Raw genomic sequence first — 21,515 nt, forward strand, 5'->3', positions numbered from 1 at the left:
ACACAAGTGGTTTGCCTGGGAATAGGAGTAGTTCAGGGACAGGTTTTGTTTTCCAAGTAAAAGAGAACAAAAATGAATGTGCCTGGTACTGATCCTCCTCCCATCCTTTCTTCCTGGATTGGGGAGAGCTTCTGGACTCCAGAACTTCGGGAACCATCTTGTGGCTAAGAGGTAAGAGGCATCTGGGAGGGGCCAGAAGTACTGGGAGCTGCTAGTACTGCTCTCATTTCCAGATCAATGCCAAGAGCACTATCTCCAGATTTCCTATTACAAAAGAAAACTAAATCCCTATTTGTTTAAGCCACTGGAAGTTGAATCATCTATGTGTTGAGTGTGCATGCTCAGTTACTTCAGTTGTATCTGATTCTTTGAGACCCCCATGGACTGTAGCCTGCCAGGCTCCTGTGTCCATAGGACTCTCCAGGCAAGAATACTGGAGTAGATTGCTGTGACCACCTCCAGGGGACCTTCCCAACCCAGGGATAGAACCAGCATCTCCTGTGTCTCCTGCATGGCAGGCTGATTCTTTACCACTGAGCCTCTAGGGAAGCCCAAGTCATCCATAAATGGTTGTCAGAAGTATTATTTACATGTTTATTTTACTATGCATCTAAAGACACAGAGGGAATGAAGGAAATTAGAGTTCTTTATCTGTCTGACAAAATATCGGAAACAATTCCTTCATTGGCAAGTATGATGCTAGTTTTGCAAACATTTCTTAAGAAGAAGAACTTAAAATCGACTTATCGTCTGTGACATAGGTGTGAGTATCTTTCAGCACTTGCAGCTTGTAGGTCTGTGGAGTTACCTGTGATGTATATTCAAGTGTGGCAGTACCCTGGTGGGTGGAGTTCGAATGAACTGCGACTGCTCACAGTGGTCAGGAATGCACATCTTCTTTCCTGTGTTGTACAGCAGAGCCTTGAATGGCTGGAGAAGCCCTTTGCATGGCTTCTGGGGATAGAGCATTAAATCAATCTCCGTTGCTTCCAAGAAACCCACCTAGCTTAAGCGAAAGGGGAGATTTATCTGAGGGATCTTGGACTATTTTACAGTAAAACCATGCAGTGGGGAGGGATGTGTTTGCCATGAGCCATTAACGACCACTTTAAGAGGAAATAATCACCTCCAGAGCTCTCTTTTTGCCTCTTCCTTCTGCAGTTTTGATTTTATTTATCTGTCTTGCTAAGGACTAGTTGCCTTACTTGGCAGAAACTTGACTCCTGGTAGCTTCCAAGTTTACATCTTTCAAATATGAAGTGGCGGGGGGAGCTGACTCTCTAGGTCCCCTGTCCCTTTATCCAGTTGAAAGTGTTAGTCGCTCAGTCATGTCTGAACTCTTTGCAATCCCATGGGCTGTAGCCCACCACGCTCCTCTGTTCATGGGATTTTCCTGGAAAGAATACTGGAGTGGGGTGCCATTTCCTCCTCCAGGGGATCTTCCCCACCCAGGGATTGAACTTGCCTCTCCTGTATTTCAGGCAGATTCTTTACCATCTGAGCCACCTAGGAAGCCTATTTGCTAGAGCTCATTGTTCATAGGTCACCAGGAGCAGAGTATTAGATCAAGAAGCTACGGCTGGAGGGTTAGGCCATCATTTTCCACCAGAGCCAGAAGGATGCAGTAAAGGGAAGAGAAATTTCCAGCGAAAGGTATGGTAGCTGTATTGAGCAGAGTTCCCTCTGCAGCCAGCACAGAAATAATCCCCACCTCACTCTGTGTATATTTATACTGACAATGGAGATAAGGAAAAGACAACTGTGTTGGTGTAATGTTATTCAGGAAATCAATAGACAGTTTAGAATGAAAATGAAGAACTATTCATTCTTACTCATTCTTAGGCTGTTATGTTCACTTATTCTAGCCTTTTTTTGGTAGTAATTCTCATTGCTTTCTTGGAGGCTTGTTGATAAGGATTGCCCTATTTCCTTGTCATAAGGTCTTCTTTAGATAGTTACTACAGTACCTGGCAGGAGTTTTAGGAGAAGAGTGTTTCCTAACCTCATTCTGGAGACATTATGCCAACATCCTTACAAACACAGACACACTGGAATCGCCTATGGAGAATATAATAAAAATAGAGCTTACTATACACTTATCAGGAAAGTGTAAGTGTAATCGTAATCAGTCAGTTTAAAGCAAGAGTGCGAATTTGTAAAACATGACAAGCAAACCCTTTCTCTTGTTGATGGTTAGTTTTTATATTTTGGATATTATGGCCTTACAAGCTGAGCCATACATAGTATCCAGAAAAATTCTTAACTTTGTAAAATTATTTTTTATTGTTTAATGAACATTCAATTTGTTTTAGTTCCAAGCTTCCAATAACACATGGATTTATTAACCATTAATTCAGTCAACACACACTTGTTAACATAGCTCTGTGCCCACCTTTGCATTATCTCCTCACTGCACTTTTTCCTCTTAGAAAGTTTTTGGGGTAAATGGCTAGATTTCTTGAGGTGGTTTTAGAAATAACAACTCTTTTTCTTTAGCAATCATCTTCTCCCCACTCCCTTTTTGGAAATCTTGGTCTGCCCCCAGAAGTTTGCATGCTCAGTTGCGTCCAACGCTTTGCGGCCCCATGGGCCGTAGCTCCTCTGCCCATGTAATCTTCCAGGCAAGAATACTGGAGTGGGTTGCCATTTCCTATTCCAAGGAATATTCCTGGCCCAGGGATAGAATCTGTGTCTCTTGTATTGGCAAGAGGATTCTTTACCACTAGTGCCAGCTGTGAAGCCAACCTGGGAAGCCCCCAGAAGCAGGAGCTTTAAATTCACTTCACCGTCCTGCCCCAGCCGTAGTTGATTGTACCAGGGATAAAGCCTGACCTGATATGGTAAATCAGATTCTCTCTCCTGAGGAATTGGAATAGAAATACAGAAATTGAGTCGGTGTTAGGTGTTATAACTGAAATACCATTTATATGCTGGAGGCTGAGGCTGTCACTTTGGAGCAGAAATGATGGGTCCTCACAGAAGCAATTAAGTGAGTATACTAACTAGTTTGGAAAAAGAGAGAGAGATGGAGCAGAATGAGAAGACATCTGGCCTCAGAGACAAAGACAAGCTGAAAGATTAGCTGTTTAATGACTTTGCAGATTCGTTGTCACAGTTGTTCCCATACCTGGCTGGGCTCCGTGAGCTGCCTCTTGCACCCTTCTAAGGATTTCGCCTTCACTCAAGCCTGCTTGACAGGGCGCCTCTTTCTTTAAGCAAATCTCCTCTGACCAGGAGTTGCCTGGATGAAGGTCAGTCAGTGTGTGTGTGTGTGTGTGTGTGTGCTCAGTCATGTCACACTCTGCAACCCCGTGGACTGTAGCCTGCCAGGCTCAGAATCAGAGAGCTAATTTAAACACGAAGTGCTCCATTTAAGGTAACTCGAATGTAATAATAATAGAGCAAGGACTTACCCTGTGCAAAGGCTATACAAATGATCATGTTTAGATACTCAGAACAATTTTCTTGCTGTAAGAGTATTGAGGAATTAGAACACATTGCCAATGTAGGATCTTCCCTTCTAAAATTCATTTAAGAGAACATGTAGAAAGGAACTTTCTCTTTCTAGAAGGTGAAAGCAACTTATGGGAGAAATTTTATAGCCCACTGTGTCTATGTTGTAGTCATACCTGTTTCAAGAAATTTATGGAAGATCATTGATAATTGTGCAGTTCAGCCTCCAATTTGTTCAAGGAAATGTGATGTAAGCAAAGACACAGTATAGAATGAAACTTAGTGATTACTAAAAGTTTTATGACTTAACTTCCAGGTTTAAATATAACCAACAACAATAATAATAGTTTTGCTAGATCTACCAGCTAAAAGACTATTTTTCAGATGTTATTATTTATCCAACTTTTCAGTCATTTTGAAAAATCATCTACAATTGCCAAAAGGCAGTAACTTCTGAAGTGGGCATATCTAAACCCAAACTCTATAATTTCTAAAAATCAGTATATTTTCTCTTTTGCAGCCAAATTTTCATACCTGCTCTGCTAAAATTGATGTTACTACCATGGGAATAGGTCTCACAAAGTGCCTTGCTTTCAATTATTTTAAAAAGGAGGCCACTGTGCTCCAGAATTTTATGATCTCATAATGAAGATACTTAGGTACCAAATCACGTGGAAGGTTGTCTTGCTAAAAAACTGTTTTTCTCGGATAAGAAAATATGGAACACAAAACTAAAATGTGATCCAACCAGCTAATAATCAACCACAATAGCAAGTGTGAGATAAAAGGACATTATGAAGCCCCAGAGACACACAGGGATGAAAGGCATGGTGGAGATTAGAGTTGTCTATCCTCAAAGTATAAATGTGGGATCATAACAATTTTTTTAACCAATAGTAATGGCTTTAAAATTGCAAATAAGTGTGGGATGGGTATTACAAAGCCTCTCTTGGGAACTATGAGTGTGCTGAGTGGTCTTAATGCAAATGTAACAGATGGGGTTGCCATTAGAACAGCAGCCATCCCCCATATCCCAAATTGTTTTTGTCCCAATTTCAAATATCCTGTCCCAATGTCAGGCTAGGTGTCAGATGACGTGCCCTGGAACTTGATTTTAAAATCCAACTGCTGTGCCTGCAGAATCAGGTGGCTGGGTTGGAGCGTTCTGACAACAAGGGAACAGGCACAAAGGAAATAACAGATCATCTATCTTGCAAATGTTTCTGGTGTGCCCATTGTATAGCCACTGTTCTAGGTCTTGGGTCATAAGGGTGAAGAAAAAAGAAAATGCCCTTACTCTTGTGGAGCTTACATTCTACTGGGTGGGGGCGTAGGGTTGGGGGGGTGGAGACTGACAATAAAAACTCATAACTAAATATAAATTACATTGCGCATGTGTGCTAAGTCGCTTCAGTCATGTCCGACTCTTTGCAACCCTATGGGCCAAAACCTGCCAGACTCCTCTGTCCATGGGATTCTCTAGGCAAGAATACTGGAGAGGGTTGCCAAGCCCTCCTCCAGGGGATCTTCTCAACCCAGGGATCTAACCCATGTCTCTTACATCTCCTTCATTGGTGGGTGGGTTCTTTACTACTAGCACCACCTGGGAAGCCATATAAATTATGTTAGGTGGCAGTAAATGCTATAGAAAATTTAGTCTAAAGAAGACAAATGAGAATGAAGAGTAGGGGTGATATAATTTTAGATAAGATGGAACAAGGCTTGACTGAGAGGGAGACAGGTGAAAAAGTGAGCTAGGTTGACATCTGGGGGAGGAATATTCTGGATGAAGGGAATGAACAATTTATGAAAAGGTTCTCCAGTAGAAGTGTGAGAATGTTTGAGGAACTTCAAAGATATTAATGGAGATGGAGAGGTGTGAGTGGAGAAGGAAAATGGTAAGAGACAAGTTCAGAGAATGAACAGGGTGAGGTCAGGTGGCACCTTTGCAGAACCTGATAGTAAAGAATTTGGCTTTTGCTCTGAATGAGTAGAGAAGTCTTTGCAGGGTTTTAAGTGGTATAAGAACACCATCTGATTTCCATTTTCAGAGGCTCCCTGTGGTTGCCAGTTAGAAGAACACTGAGATAATCCAGATGAGAGATGTTGGTAGTCTGGACGGAATTGCAACAGTAACATTGGTGATAAATGATGGTTGGATTCTGTCATGCTGAGAGATCAGATGGAGTGTAAGAAAAAGACGAGTGTGAATAAAAAAATAATAAGAGAATAAGGGAGAGGAAGAAAGGCAGGAAGAAGAGGAAGATTGGGGTTAGTGGCTATATGTACAAGTGCATGTATACAGGGGCTAGCTAACACGTTGTTAGGGCTTCTCTGGAGGTCAAGTAAAGAATGCCAGGACTTGAGTGCCAGCATGTGATTCCTTGTTTCTAGACATAACTGAAACACAAATTTACACTTGGCTGCATTTCTTGAGTGTTAAATCCCGAAGTGAAGTTTAGTTGTGTGGTTAGGGTTAGGGTTAGAGTACCCACTGTAAATGTGTTAGACTAGTGGCCTCCATTGGGAAGTTGGGTGGGCGAAGCAGTAGGAGAGCAGTGAAAATTTGGGAAGGAGAAAATCTTACCTGCTTCTCTCTCCAGATGATGGTCACCTTGGAGCCTAAGCCTTGGTTTCCAAGGCATGGATAAGATCTTGTGAAGATACATGTCATTATCCCCCAATTCAAATTTCATCATACAAAGGGTAGTACATATGTTATTTGCATTTAAGTGCTTTATTATATTGGAATTGCAGTGATATTATTAACATTTGTACAAATGCACAAAATCTTGTCTCTTCTTGCTAGAAAGAGATGTAAAAATCTGACCTAGTTGAACAGTCTTAATGAACTCATTGTCCATTGGTAATAGTAAATGTCTTCACGATGCAACAAAAAGCTTAACATAAAATTAAACATATTAAATGCTGCTGCAAGTATTTACATGTATGTACCCCCAAGTGTTTCTCCTTCCAGTAAGGAAGGTGGTTGCTTTACAAATAGACAAACAAACACAAATGCTTTGCTGTTTACAATTCCAAACAAGCCCACCCGCCCCAAGTGACAGCACCATTTTTTGAGGGCTTCCTTAGTTAACACTTAGGAAAATGCTAACTTTGTTTTCTTCTTTTAATTCTATTTTTGGACAATATTTATATTCCAATTGTCCTAGAACACTGTGTTCGAATTGATCCATTTTTTTTTCCTGGGGCTTTTTGGAAGATCCCAAATCCCATGTCCTCTCTAGGGAGAACATTTCAAGCTTATCTTTTCTCCAAGACAAACCTCAAAGGCAGAACTCCTCTCTCTATGAGGCAGGTGTGGATTTAGCAGAACGAAGAAGGAAAAAGGGTGAGTAGGTCTTCTGTTCTACTGGCTGGCTGGTGGGGAAGGGCCCTTTCTCTGAAACCCCCTCCACTTCAGCATGGTTGATACCTTTCATCATGTCCTGTAGCATCTATAGACTTGGTATTCTAAAGGAGCAAACTAGATTCTAATGAGCTTATTGTGCATAAGATTTTAATGATGTATTTAAAGCTAATTTATTCAGGCTCTCCACATTCTCAGTCCTGAGGCTAAAATGATTCTGTTAAAAAAAAAAAATCCTAGAAAGTTCTATAAAATGAAACTCAATGTAAGAAAATCTTCAATGGCTTCGGAAGAGCTTTCCAAATCCTGGCTTCTAATGAGCTAGATATTGTAAGTTGGTCTAAATAGAACAGCTGATAATTATTGATCCCCCTGTGATGATAAACTTGGAAAGGTATCAGAGCGCCACTTAAGAGTATTAATCTTTTAACAAATGCTGGCGATTTGGCCTTACCCCCACCCTCTTCAACTTGTGGTTAAATAGCTTTTTTTTTTTTAAAAATAGACAATTTTATAAGAAAAAAAAAATATAAATGTTCTTTAAGCAATTTGGCTATAAGCATTACATCACTGAAAAACTCCGCAAGAAATAGTAAAATATTTTGAGTGGACATACACTTCTTCAATTTCACAACATGATGAGCAAGGGTTTTTTGTTTGTTTGTTCTTTCCTTTGTTTTGGTATTGGATTTTACTTGTAAATTTATTGCTTCCGTGTCTTCTTGTCCTTTCTTAGATTATAATTGTAGAAAAGAGGTGCTGTCCCTAATTACGGTACAAGGCAACACTGTAGTTTTGAAACCAAGAATGAAATAGTTAGGGCCACAGTGTTTTCAGCAGCCCAGAGAGACGATGGTGAGGACCTCAGTCCAACATGCACAGTGACGCACAAAAGAATAAGTCTCCTGGCTCCTTTAGGACACTTTGGTTTGGAGGATGAGATAGAAAATTCTTAAGTATAGCATAGGTGCTGCTTCACGTCTGTTACATAACATTTGAAAAAATAATGCTATGAATAAAGGGATAAAGAGTATAAACTGGCTCTTTTCCTTGGCATTCTCGTAGCAGGCTTCATCTAGGCGGATGTGAGTAACGCGTCTTGGCTATGCTACTGGTGAATGCACGCAAATGTACCTGGGGCACATATTCCATAAAGTATTTTAAATGATGCAGTTCAGAGCCTTAGAGGAAGCTTGGGGGAGGTAGGGGGCTGGGAAGGAAAGAGAGAAGGCAAGTTTGAGGACAGGGAGGAGGTTTGAAAGAGAACGAGAGAAACTGACAGGGATTACAAACGCTAAAGTGCAATTTTAAAATATAAATTATTTTAAAAGCAGAAGAGAGATTCTAAGTCGCTACTGTTCGCATAGGCACATTTTTATTCCAATTTAAACATGTCGTTTCCTTTCCCTTCTGATACACTGCATAATGGAACTTAAATGGCTTAAAGCTACTGCACACGGTTTGCGAAGGGACAAGAAAAGCACCAACAAAGCTAAATAGTGCAAGGCATTCTAGGAAGTTGGAGTGCAGTGGGGAGAAGCAGAGATGAAGCTGTTTTTACACTTTAACAAGAGAGCTGTTCCAGTTATAGTTACAGATTCCCTTTAGCTGAACTCTGCTTCCTAAAGGAAAGAGCTTACTTTACAAGTGAAAAAAAAAGAAATAGATGATTTACAACTGTTCTGAACATAGATTAAAAAACAACTCACAGAACAATAAAAATCCTTGAAATTTCTATGCACAGAGATCTAAACAGACATTTCCACCAGATGATGGAGAATAGCCATTTGAAACCCTGAAAAAGGAAGATACACATATCTAGAGTAGTTAATTATGAACTAATCCTTTAAAAACAAGTAGATCCTACAGAAGAATATTGTTCAAATGGAATGTTTAAAAATAACATTTATTAATAAATATCTTATAAAATTCTAAATTAATAGATTCCTGTTCAAATTTTGCTTTGGTCCTTGAATTCCACTGTATACACACATACATACATATATATTTTCTTAGATGGTTTTTATTCACCAGAAAGAAGCACATTCTATCCTAACTGGATGGCTAGGTTTATAGCAGTTATAGATGCTTAAAACCCCCCAGCCAATGGCTGGTCTTTTCTCACAGCTGGTTGATTTTAATGACAAACTCAACTGACACACGATGATTTACTGAACTAACAGAGCACGACTACCTGAACATTCACCATGGATGCCCCTCCGTTCAGAACATTTGCTGCATTTGATTTCATGAACCCGACAGGCTCCAAACAGCAACTGCTCCGAGTAAGTAACCCTTGTGATAAGGGCGCAGGCAGTGACAGCATACAAATTGCTCATTCCCACAGGCCGTGTAGAGACTCCGATGGGTGAACACTGATGTGGAGACAGGAGAGGGCTGAGGGGAAGGGAAAAGGTGAAACATTCAACCTCACACCAGGTGTTAAAACGCGTGCATTCATCCACAGGGAGGATTTCCACTCTACTGTCTCCATATATGTTGAAAAATGTCTTTAGGAGAAACAATTGAGATGGGAATAGCTCAGAGTAGGTGACAACCAACCTGGCAGAAACACTATCAGGCGTCCCTATCTTGGAAGCTAGTTCCCATCACAGGAGGCAGGGGAGGTGCTGTGGAAGTTTCCAGGCCAAGTTGGTAGTGACTTCAAAGGCAGATCCTGCTGATAGCAACCCACCTGGGAACGAGGAGAGGCAGCTCATTGCTGCCAGCCCTCCTGCCTTAGCATGGGTGCTCTGAAGGTCACTGCAACCCATCTATGACAATATGAGTGGGTGACCCAGGAGCTGGATAGGAGGGGAGAACAGGGCAGAATGTTTCCTCAGATTGGCAAAAAGTGTGGGGCAAGAAGGAAAGATGTTCAGGCAGACCAATGATTCTATGATGGTCTGGTGAAAGCCAGGCCTTCAAGTGAAATATTTCATATTGATAAGCTGAGTGCTAGGTTTGACCAGTGAGCCTTTCTGCTCAGGATTTCAAGAAGCGCTGACGACTCACTGGCATCTTCCATTTAATCTATTTCCACACCGCTAATGAACATACCTAAAGGCCCTGAGTATAACAAGAAGACAGTGTATTCTAATTATACGTTGAGGCCCATTTGCTAACGTGTGTGTGGTTGGTTTGCCTACTTAGCATAAAAAACAGACATAATTGAGCTATACATAATGCACATCAGTCAAACTGTCAAGTTGCTGAATTAAGAAAACTCAGGCAAGTTCTTAACTGCAGAGGCTTTCGGTTTCACAACTAAATATTTCAATTAAGAGGTGGAACAGAAGTAAAGTAAACCATAATTTTAGTGACAGCCCACTCCTTGGACATTCTGATATCACCAGTGGATTTTTAAAAAATCCATTTCATTAAGTGCTATGCATGCAGGAAAGAAAGAAAATATTTTTCACTTAAAGCAAAACAAAAATAAAATAAAAGTTAAAAACCCAAACAAATATTTCAATGAGCTCTTTCTCCTTTTTAGGGGGACACCTAAATGGTCCTAGGAAGGAGTTTATAAAAAAATTATTTTTGATTTCAAAATAGAGATAAGGATATTAACTACTTTTTGAGCTAAATCTTAAACTTCTTATGAAGCCAGTTTGGTTCAACCATTCAGCTAGTCCTGCTGGGATTCAAAACAAAATAAAACGATAATGAATTCAGTATTTAAAATACTTAAAAATGATATGTTTGTCTAAAATATAATAGAAAATCCTTTTCTTGTTTGCATTTTTTTTCCTTTTTTCTCTTTTCTTTCTTTTTTTTTTTGCTTTTGTCTTTGTTTTGATTTTTTTAGATCATATCTCCAAGTTATGAGTTTTCCTGGAAACTCAAAACTTTCTTTTTGAAAGCACTGCATACATGAAAAGATTGTTGATAAATATTGATTTAAAAAGCAAGTTATTAGATAAAACTAAAACTAGTTATAAAAACCATGCTTCATGACCCTTATATTTTCTTTTTTTCTCCAAAATAGATTATTATACTATAGTGAGAGAAAAAAATCACATCCTTCCCTATTCTGAACTCTTAAAAAAGCTACACATTTTGTAAAATACTGTTCTTTTAAATCCCATAATCTTCCCCTCTCTCTGTCTGTCTGTCTGTCTCTCTCTCTCTCACACACACACACACACACACACACACACACTCACACACACTCATGTTTGGAGGTCAAACATTCACATAGAGATGAAACACCAGCACCCGCCTAGACCACTAGAGAAAAACATTAGCCCTGTTACTTGTGAGTTCTGATATGAAAACCTTCACCAAGTAAAATGGCTTGTTTCAAGGAGGCACAACTGTCTGCTTTTTATAATGGGAAAGTCCAGAAAAGTTGCTGAAAATATAAACCAGGATTAGCAGAAGAGTGGAGCAGCCATATCCATGGGATTCTTTCAACAGCCAGAGTGCTTTAGCTGTGGTGGAAGGGCTGAGAGCAGCTCTATGGAAGCACGAGGTTTTCTTTCTCTCTCTGTTCCTCCAGTAATTTGTCTACTTTCACCCACCAGAACAGCAAAGACGGTTCCATAGGCTTAAGAAAAAAACAATAATAAATCTTAGGCTATTAGCAGCTGATGACTGAACAATGTAATCCGTGTAGTGAATAGAGCCCTTCTGCATTATTATATAGTACATGGATTTTCAACATTATAGACAGGCCATATAAAACCAGTTGTAATTCGAGGGTGTGATGTTATAACCTTGCATCATAATTTGGACTTTCACAATTGAGGCTTATAAAGCTCCCTTCCCTAGTGTCTCCACAGCTGGCATTCAACAGTGCTTCACCTATGGCTAAGCCACCTTTTATTTGTTCTGATTATTAAAAACATTAAATCAGGCACATTAAATGTCTCCTGGTTACTCTTGTGTAAAAAGCAAGAGTTGAATGAACTCCAGCTGTGGGTCACATGCAAGGGAAGCCATGGCTAGGTCCACATTAGCTTTTTTTTTTTTTCCTTTAAACATTTTTTTCTTCTTTACATGCAATGCTAAAGGGAAAAAATAAAACAGAAGAAAGTAACAATAAAAAGTCAACAGGGAGCCGAGGTAAAAGTGGAAATGGAAAGGAAAATGGGGCAGTCAAGGAAGTGGACCAAGAGGAGGAGGAGGAGGAGTGGTGAAATCCTTGCTGATTTTATTTGGACATCAGTGGAGCTTCTATTAATATTTTTTTAATAGTAAGAGAAACAGTTGTGGAAAAGGCTCTATGTTTGCCTGGCATTCTGGTGACATCATAGCGCAAACTCAACATGAGTTATGATGTCATCAGACTCCACCTCCCAGTCGCCTTGCAATCTGTTTACTGGACATCTATGTACGCCTCATTTTGGCTAAAAGCTGCGGTTTAACAAGATTCAACATTTTCAGGCAAAGGGTTTGACTGATAAGAATGAAACCATGACTATGTACAGAGAGAGTTCAGTTTATAAACAAGTAACTGGTACCAGAAAATTGGAGGAAAGCACCAAAGCATTTCCCAAGCTGATAGATTATTAATTGCATAACTCCCTTTTTTCTTATATAACTAAGTATAAAAGACAACATTTCCATAATAACTATAAAAATGAAAGCCAGTCTTTGAAGGGCTGAGGAGTCTTCCAGGTCTGAGTTAGTTCTAAAAATGCCCTTAAAAGAAAGGACGCAGGATATGCAACAGCTCTTCTTGAAGGCAAGGTGTGACCCACAGATTTTAGAGGATGGGGTTCAGGTCTGTTCTGTGAGTGGTGAGCTGGCTGAGGGTGGAGCTTCCTACCACCTCGCTGACTGCCGAGGAAGTGGTGATGGTGTTATGCTGGATGACCTGCTGCTGTGAGCATGTCGGGGCGGGACTTGCAGGAGGGCTACTCTCCGGACCTAGGAAAAAGCACACACACACACCAATATAGCACTTTCCTGGGGTGGGCTCGGAGACCACTCAAAAATGTTGCTAGGTGTTTGCTAGAAATAGAATGTGTGTCACGCATTTTCTCTGGGAGGTTAATTTCAAAACTTTCAACTGTTGGTCACAAAGCTATGCCTTCCCAGTTTACAGCTACCAACAAACCCATGCCTTCTAGGTCAGCAACATGATTGGATGTGTTTGAGTCACGGCCTGTGAAGTCCCTATCCTGTCTTTTCAAAGATCCATACATATAGCAAATGTGGAAAAATACTCACATGTGGTGGGAGAATCTGTGCTGCTCAATCTAAAAAACTATTTGAAAAGAAAATGACCTTCAGCCGTAAATCTCCGCTCCTCCCACTGTTCTCTACTGAATTAGCATTGAACCTATTGATGTTCCAGGTGCTGATATTGGGATCTAGAAAAAAGGATCCACTTTACCTATTGGTAAACTGAGACAAGCTCACTTGCTTTTCAGCTCAGTGAATAACATGCAGTGTATCCTGGGGCACTGGATATGATTCATCTGAAGCCTGTTTCCCAGCCCATAAAAACTGCTAGCCCACTGGTAATTGAGCTCCTACTGGCTGCAAAATTGGAATTTGGTGGGATTTTTACAACATGAAATGCCAGGGAATGTCTAGCCATAAATGATCAAGAGGTGGTGGGCGTGGTGATGAACAAGGGTCAGAAAAGAAGGATTCCCCCTCGTGTAGTAGTCTGGCAGCTGCTCAAGAATTTTAGCACCTTATCCACCCAGGTGTGCAGTCTAGACTTTACTTTTGTTCTTTCAATAAATACAATGCGAAATTAGTGGCAAAAACCTGGACACTTTAAAAAAAAGCACAAAAGGCAATGGCTTACTGAGATATCCTTGTGACTCTTTCTGCATGGCTGTTATGGGGCAGTCTTTATGTGTTAACAACAGCTGCTTCAGCTGTGCCACCTCATTCTTCAACATGGACACTTCGTTCTGGAAAGAGACAGATCAGCATCATGTTAAGAAGACCAGAGAAGACAAACCAAAGGCCCCATGCACTTTCAGCACTGAACTGGTACACTTCTGTTACATCTGAATGACAGTAATACTATTATTATACAACAGGATTCACCTGGAAATGTGGAGCTTGCCTTCAATTTGTCCCTCAGGCTTACCAGGGGCTTTCTGAAGAGACTAGGTTTTCAATCAAGAGCTGAATTCTATGAAAAGTTACTTGGGTGGGAACTCTCCATTGTACACTGACTGCGTGACTCTAGGCAGGTGACATAACCCAGCTAACTTCCAACAACCTTGAGTGGGGATGAAAATAGCAGAAAGTTCTTTGAGTTGTTGTGGGGATTAAATGAGGTGATAGAAGCAAATATGCAAAGCAATGTCTAATATATACTATGCATTCAGAAATTTAGCTCTCATAGCAATCATCTTCATGCTACCTTATGGGCTAACACTGATCATGAGTAGAAGGTGAAGCTGAGACACTGGGAAGAATTGTGTGGCAGGATGAGTCACTTCAAACTTAAATGCCCTCAGAATAAGCTGATTCCCGCAAAGAAGTTCTTAATAGGCTACAGTTCAACAGAGCACATCCCTATGCCTGATGCCACTTAGGAGAAGGCATGGAAGGATATGGTATATGGTGCAAATGCTGGTCCTCTACTAGTGGGATCGGGTTAGTCCAGGCAGGCAAAGGACAACAGAGCTTAGGACCGTAATGGAATTAATTTGATTGGTTCATTAATTAGTTTGGCTAATTTCAGTCTATAAACTCCTTTCCCCCTCAATATCAGGGTATTGTGGATTGTGTGCGCATCTTAAAAATTGACTTAGGTAAGTGTCTCACATCTCCACTTGACATAGCAATTTTAAAAGACAGGTTCAAGGTTCATAGTTTGAATAATGTACGTGGCACCATTGTCTACAAGCACAGTTGTCTACTACTATGTGGATTTTTCCATAGATACTGTGCGACATGATTAGCAGTTGACTGAATCTGAGGATGCAGAACCACGGATACAGAGGGCTGACTATGGGACTTGAGCAGAAATGCATTATGGTATCTGAGGCTAGCCAATACCCTGCTGACACCCAGGGACAACTGTATAAACGTAGAATAGACTCTTCCAAGGTGCTTCCGCTTGATAAAAGTAAACTGTAAATGTAGCACTAGCTCACATAAGCCGTTTTACAGTTGTGATAAATAATACCCTCTCTTTGACCAGTGTTCTTTGTGGCTGCCAGGCATTACATGCCACATGAAAGAGACCTTAAAAAAGCATGCACATAGAAAAAGGTGTTTTAACATTGCTGTCATTAAGTTGTATCTACACTTTCAATATGAACTTGGCTTTTCAGGCATGTATTTATCACCTAGGAAAGTGAGTTTGGAATTCTAGAAGTTAATTAAAAAATTTTTTGGAAACTTGTTTCAAAGAATACTTCCTATTTCCAAATTCATTTGCAAAATACATTATAAGCAATCAAATGTTGAGTAGCATAAGTAAAAAAAAAAAAAATCTCATCTACAAAGGCTTTTCTCTTTCTCCTCTGAACTAAACAAAATACAAATGTCTATCAGATGAAAGGGTGGAGGGAGGAATCAACTAGGAGACTGGGATAAACATAAATACACTACTATATAAAAAATAACTAATAAAGACCTACTTTAGAGCAGAGGGAACTCTACTCAATATTCTGTAAAAACTTACATGGGAAGAGAATCTAAAAAAGAATGGATATATGTGTGTGTATAGTAGAGTCACTGCTGTACACCCGACACTAACACAACATTGTAAAGTAACTACAATAAAATTTTTAAAAGAATGCCTATCTGATAAAATAGCATTAATGATGAATACATCACTTAATTTCACAGGAAAATTACTCTTAAATTTGAGAACGTTCAGGAAGGTGAGCTGCGCTTCCACCTCCAAATAAGTATGATTGATAATGGGCCCTGTCAAAGCTGAAAGTGACCCTTGTCACTTTGGGGGTCAACAGGACAACTTTATATATAGGACAATTTATTTCAGCCTTAAACATGATTTTTTCCCCTCTGATTTTATGCTCATGTAAATTCAGACAGTCTTCCTTGCTTTTCCCAGATCTCCTTCTGCTTAAAATAGCCTGTGTAAAAGAAAGGTACTTTTAGACCATCAGGTAGAAGGCAACCCCTGATTAAAAACAAAACAGTCAAAAACTGAACAAAAAAATGAGAAAAAGAAGATTAAGATGTATGAATGTGTATATGCTGCTGCTGCTAAGTCACTTCAGTCGTGTCCAACTCTGTGTGACCCCACAGACGGCAGCCCACCAGGCTCCCTCGTCCCTGGGATTCTCCAGGCAAGAACATTGGAGTGGGTTGCCATTTCCTTCTCCAATGCATGAAAGTGAAAAGTGAAAGTGAAGTCACTGAGTCGTGTCCGACTCTTAGGGACCCCACGGACTGCAGCCTACCAGGCTCCTCTGTCCATGGGATTTTCCAGGAAAGAGTACTGGAGTGGGGTGCCATTGCCTTCTCTGTGAATGTGTATATATTTGGCCTCAAAATGAAATGTGATGATTTTAGTGGCATTTTTGTCTATGGATAGCAAAGCACTTTATTAATAAACCAATATGTTGTAAGTATAGAACCTGTAGCCCTGGGGGTAGTGAGAGTCTGTAAAAATATAGGAACCTGGAGATGACTAACCATTATTTAAAATCACAGTGATGATTGACCATCATTTAAAGATATATGTGAATATGGACATATTTCTTAATGTAATATATAATCATTTAGCAATGTTATAATTGGAAAATGAATGTCAGTTAATATTCTCCGTAGATAGAACTATCAGCCTCTGTCTCATTTATATCATGCACACATAAGTATGTTGCTGATAAGGACTAAATAAAAGTCTAATGGTCATAAAAACAACAGAAATTCATGGGGGAACTTCCAGCAGAAAAAGGAACTCTCAAATGAGGGTTGAGAATAATAAGGTTTGGCTTTCACAATTGCTACACCAACCTAGTGTAAAACAAGGTGGTTGGACTAGTTTTCTAATTACTTTCTGTAAGATAGTTTTTTATTCTTATTTCCCAGACCTGGGATTGAACCTGTGTCCCCTGCAGTGGAAGCATGAAGTATTAACCACTGATCTCTAGGGAAGTCCCAGTTTTTTATTCTATGTTTCTGTGTCGCTTTCTATTGAGAATGCTAATTACGTAATAATCTAAGGAATGTCTCCATCTTGATTTTTAACTCACTTTAACTGCTTTTGGTATTCTCAAATGGCCTTAGATATCAAGTCTTATGTTTCCTAAGGGAGACAGTTCTAGCATCCCCTTTACTTCCACAGCTTATCAGGGCAGATTCCAAAGGAATATTTATGGTTTCACTTTTGTGGAAAATTTCAAGTCCATATCTCACATATACATTGTGAGAGTCTATTAGAGCCTTCCTCAGATTCCATAAGGGAGCCTCTGAGTTAAGAAAGGTTGAGAATCACTGCCCAAGAGGAAGCGGAGTTCACTGTGTACAAGCATCGTCAATACATATTGAAAGGTACTGATAGATATCACTCTATACTGATAGACCAAATGATGTAGGAAATACACAAACACTAGACTACATTTCAAACAAAAATTCTTTTCAAGGTAACATTACTAGAAGTCACCTTGAATACATTTTGGAAGAGAACAATCAGACAGCAAATGTTTCAAAATGCATGAAAGAAATCAAAAGTGGCCTGCAGTTCTGGTAGGGAAATTAAGAAAAACACACACACAGGACTTCTGCAGGCATTTTCTTATTCTGAATTACCTTGCTTTATGAACTGAGGCAAATCACCAATTTTTTTACTCCCCTGTGGAGGTTATAACTATAGGTCTTCATACATAAGCACTTTGCAAGAGCAAAGTATTAATAATAAGTATTGAGGGGCTTCCCAGGTGGCTCAAAGGTAAAGAATCTGCCTGCAATGCGGGAGACCTGGGTTTGATCCCTGGGTTGGGAAGATCCCCTGGAGAAGGGAATGACTACCCACTTTAGTGTTCTTGCCTGGAGAATTCCATGGACAGAGGAGCCTGGCGGGCTATAGTCCATGGGGTCGCAAAGAGTCAGACACGACTGAGAGACTAACACTTTCTTTTGTAACTATTGATTCTCCTGCTGAAATCAGCCTTTAATTTTTTTTTGTCTTTTTTCTAAACCAGTTTGGGTTTGCTACTTAAAAGCTTAGCTATTTAAATAGGGACTGTGAGAGTATAGATGTGATTAGATTAATCTGTTCTTAAATCCATAAAGTTGCCTTGGGATGAAGTAGCACCCCTAGAGAGACATTCAACACTATAGCAACATACTTGAAATAAGGACTCCAAGAAGTCCCTAATACCTACATTTTTTTTCAGTTTTTGGCTTTGGGGGATGTCATTTTGTTAATATGATAAACTCAGAATGCTTTTTGATGCAAGCAGTAGTCCATGCCAAGAACATAATCATCAAAATGATCCCTACAACATAGCCCCCCGGCCTGTTGTTGTTGTTTTTTCATATAGATTAACTGAGGCCAGGTTTTGTTCATTCTAAAACAAAGGACTTTCGATTTGTACAGCAACAGTTCCCATCTGGCCTTTTCTTGTGCCAAGTCCCAAACCTGGGCTTGTGTGTCGAAAATTTCAGCAGCGACTTAGGCCATGTGTCTTTGCACTGAAAAAGAAAAGCAATTATTTCCATGGGTGACCAGATGATTTCCATATCATCTACTGAACACAAGCAATCCACTGAGTAGCACATTAGCAGTTGGTGAAGTTAGAACTGATCTTAGCCACTCTCTCAGTGAAAAGAATGTGGATTCTTTTGTAGTTTAAGAACTTTCTAGAATGAAAGATCACAGAGCAGTGGGTTAGGTCAAGAGAAGCCTTGCTTGGGTCTTCATCCTACTACTTGCTTGTTGTGTGACTTTTGGGAAAACTCCTCATGTCCTCCGAGCCTCAGTTTCTTCCTAAATAAAATGTAAAATTGGTGGTTTTTAATATTCCCCTTAATTCCTATACTTGCATTGACCTCTTGGGCAGAGATTTGTTGTGAGACGAGGAAATGAAGTTTGGGAGTTGATTTTGTTTGCTCAGCTCTGATTTTTCCAATCTGAAGCTCTGCAGCCTAACCAGAAGGTTCTATGCTGGAAAACAACTCAAAGGTGGCAGCTGGCCATCCAGACCTTGGATATTCCTTTTGGCGAGAGTTTGTTTGTTTAGCACCTTCCATTTCTGTTTACTTAAAATTTGACTCACTGGATCAGCCTCAAGAGAGACACCTTTTTCTTTTGACAAAGGTCCAGTGAGAGGGAGAGGGGTCATTCAAAGGTAGCAGAATCTGCATCTCCTCTCCAGCATCACATGGCCTGATATAGAGCTCTCAGCATCCCCGAAGACATGGAACCCTTGTGGTTTCTGTCCCTCTGAAGCAAAGCAGTGGTTGGAAAATACCAACAACTCAGTCTTTTCAGAGACTGTCCTTCCTCAGGCACTGCGTTAACAACCAAAAATATTGGTGCCTGTTGAATGAGACTTTTTTTCTGGTTTTCAGAGATTAGACTTCTAGTATCTTTTATCCTTAGCCATTTTGGCTCTTAGAATGTGATAATTAATGTGATAATTCCTGTTCTCATAAAGGAAATGTTTACCTTATAGGTTAAGTAAATGCTAAAACATATATGCCTATGTGAAGGCATGAACCCATCTGACCTCAAAGTAACCAACATCCTTTGTCTCCCTGGCTCTCTGCTATGACCACCCCCTGCCCCATGTCTTCAGGCTCTAGGGTGACAGTCAATACCCTGGAGTCCTTCTGCAAGGACTCATTTTAGTTAAAACTGATATAAAATTTCTCAGCATCTGATTACATGTCAGCTGGCTACTCAGGGCTCCTCCATCTAACTCAGTGGGTTTCAATCAGGGGTAATTTTAACCTCTCCCCCAGAGGATATTTGACAATGTCTAGAGGCTTTTTGGTTGTCAAAATTTAGGGGTGGGGTGGAGGGTGCTACTGATATCTAGTGGGTAGAGGTCAAGGGTATTGGTAAATATGTACAATGCACAGCAGATAACAAAGAATAAATGACAATTATTATTCTCAGTAATAGTGCCAAGATTGAGAAAACCTGCACCCATTCACGGTCATCTTGCAGACCTCAGAACTGGTAGCAAATTCCAGGGATGCTTACATTCCAGTCATTAGAAAACCACTGCTGTGATATTTGCTAGGTCACATTCACCAGAACTTTTATTTACTTAACATGTTTGTACAAATTAACTCATTTTTAAAAATGATTTAGCCTGGCCCTGACCAAAAATAATCTGTGAAATTCAAGTTTTGATGTTCTGATTACATTTTTCAATACGCATAAAAATTAAAAGATGAATATTAATGTTAAAAGTGCCTACCCACATTCCACCTAAAAGCTTCTCACATATGACTATGCCTGCCAGATTCTAGAATTACAGACTGTCAAGTCAGAGTGGCTTTAGAGATGTCTGTGTTCAGCCAAACTCTGTGGCTTGATTCCCTTAAATCACATCTTTGCCAAGTAGTCAGGCAGCTAGTTCTTGGACACTCCAGTGATGGGGAGCTCATTCATTTATTCAACAAACAAATATTGAGTACAGACACTCAGGAACTCTTCAGGCTAGACCTAACACTAGAAAAAGGGGGTAGGTGGTCGGGGAAGAGGGTAAGAATAGGGTCTCCACCTTTATCCAAGGTTCGTACAAGCTAGTGGGACTTCCCCCATATCTACTGTATATGTTTCCCAGTTTCTTTCTCGTGTCCATCATTAAAAGAACGATAAATTTGAGGGGAGGAGAGAGTGAACATTCATAAATTACAAGAGTCAGTCCATGAATAACCTAAACTTTCTTGTACACTTTCAATTTGTACACTGAATGTCCTAAGGTCATTTCCATTTAATGGAATTAAACATGCAAAGGCTTTGGAGGTTTGGCGCCCTAATTGCTCCTTTCTAAAGATCCGCAGAGGATGTGGGAGTGGGTGAAGGTGACCTATGAACTCCGGAGGAGCAGACTCTCTCTTGTGGGCATTCTTTCCCCTCTTATCTCCATCTTTGGCTGTTATCTCAACTCCTGGAAGCACTGGGCTCTAATCTACAGTTTTCCTCTTATCCTTGGACTGCTTGTCACACATCTAATACTTGTGTTTTTCTTCTGCTGGTGAACAGTGTCCTCCCTTCTGTGTGAGAACAAATGCCCTGATTTGCATCTTCTGTATGACACGAAGCCTGCTGGAGAAGCCCCAGGTACCACAGTTTCTCAAATGCTCCTAGAATTGGCCCTGTTATGAAATGTCCCTCACTGAGCCACCCATGAGAAAGCAAAATAACGCAAGATTCAGATCGTGGCAAGTCTGAAAATGAGGTAGAAACGTGCCTTTTCTTATGAAGCAAAATAATCTACACAAACTTTTCTTCCATTAAACAAAAACACAGACAATCTAGTGTAAGCTGAAGCAACCCCCTCAGCCAGGAAACAGAAAGGGCTGCCTTCCAGTTGAAGACTTACTATGTGCCAGGCATCGTGCAAACAGTTTTGCAGACCATTAGTTCATTTATTGCTCCCAACAATTTTATGAGGTTATTATTCCCATTTCACAGATGAGGAAACTAAGAGCTAGAGAGATTTAACACTGCAAGTAGGTGCTGAACAGGGGTCTCAACCTCTGTCTGACCAAAGCTTCTGTTCTCAGCCCTAAAACTTAGCTGGGCAGGGTCTCCCTCCTCAGCACAGATGCA

At 40.2% G+C, this 21,515-nt stretch overlaps 2 protein-coding genes across 21 annotated transcripts in view; one reads left to right on the forward strand and one right to left on the reverse strand.

Moving 5' to 3' along the window:
- The window catches only part of TRIL (TLR4 interactor with leucine rich repeats), a 158,906-nt gene that overhangs the window by 106,867 nt on the left and 30,524 nt on the right, over positions 1-21,515 (forward strand). For 8 of the 13 annotated variants that reach the window (XM_069586731.1, XM_069586730.1, XM_069586738.1 and 5 more), the window contains one exon: positions 20,946-21,023. The exons of the other annotated variants lie outside the window; for them this stretch is intronic. The gene's annotated coding sequence lies outside the window, so the exon portion shown is untranslated. The remainder of the gene's footprint in view (positions 1-20,945; positions 21,024-21,515) is intronic. 13 annotated transcript variants of the gene reach the window in all.
- The window catches only part of CREB5 (cAMP responsive element binding protein 5), a 434,235-nt gene continuing 422,844 nt past the window's right edge, over positions 10,125-21,515 (reverse strand). For all 8 annotated transcript variants that reach the window (XM_069586746.1, XM_069586752.1, XM_069586750.1 and 5 more), the window contains 2 exons: positions 13,593-13,701; positions 10,125-12,700 (listed from right to left, as the gene is read on the reverse strand). In XM_069586746.1, the coding sequence (XP_069442847.1) occupies positions 12,537-12,700; positions 13,593-13,701 (273 nt within the window). In that variant the 3' untranslated portion in view covers positions 10,125-12,536. The remainder of the gene's footprint in view (positions 12,701-13,592; positions 13,702-21,515) is intronic.

Source organism: Ovis canadensis, chromosome 4 (assembly GCF_042477335.2).
Source record: "Ovis canadensis isolate MfBH-ARS-UI-01 breed Bighorn chromosome 4, ARS-UI_OviCan_v2, whole genome shotgun sequence".
Lineage (NCBI taxonomy): Eukaryota > Metazoa > Chordata > Mammalia > Artiodactyla > Bovidae > Ovis > Ovis canadensis.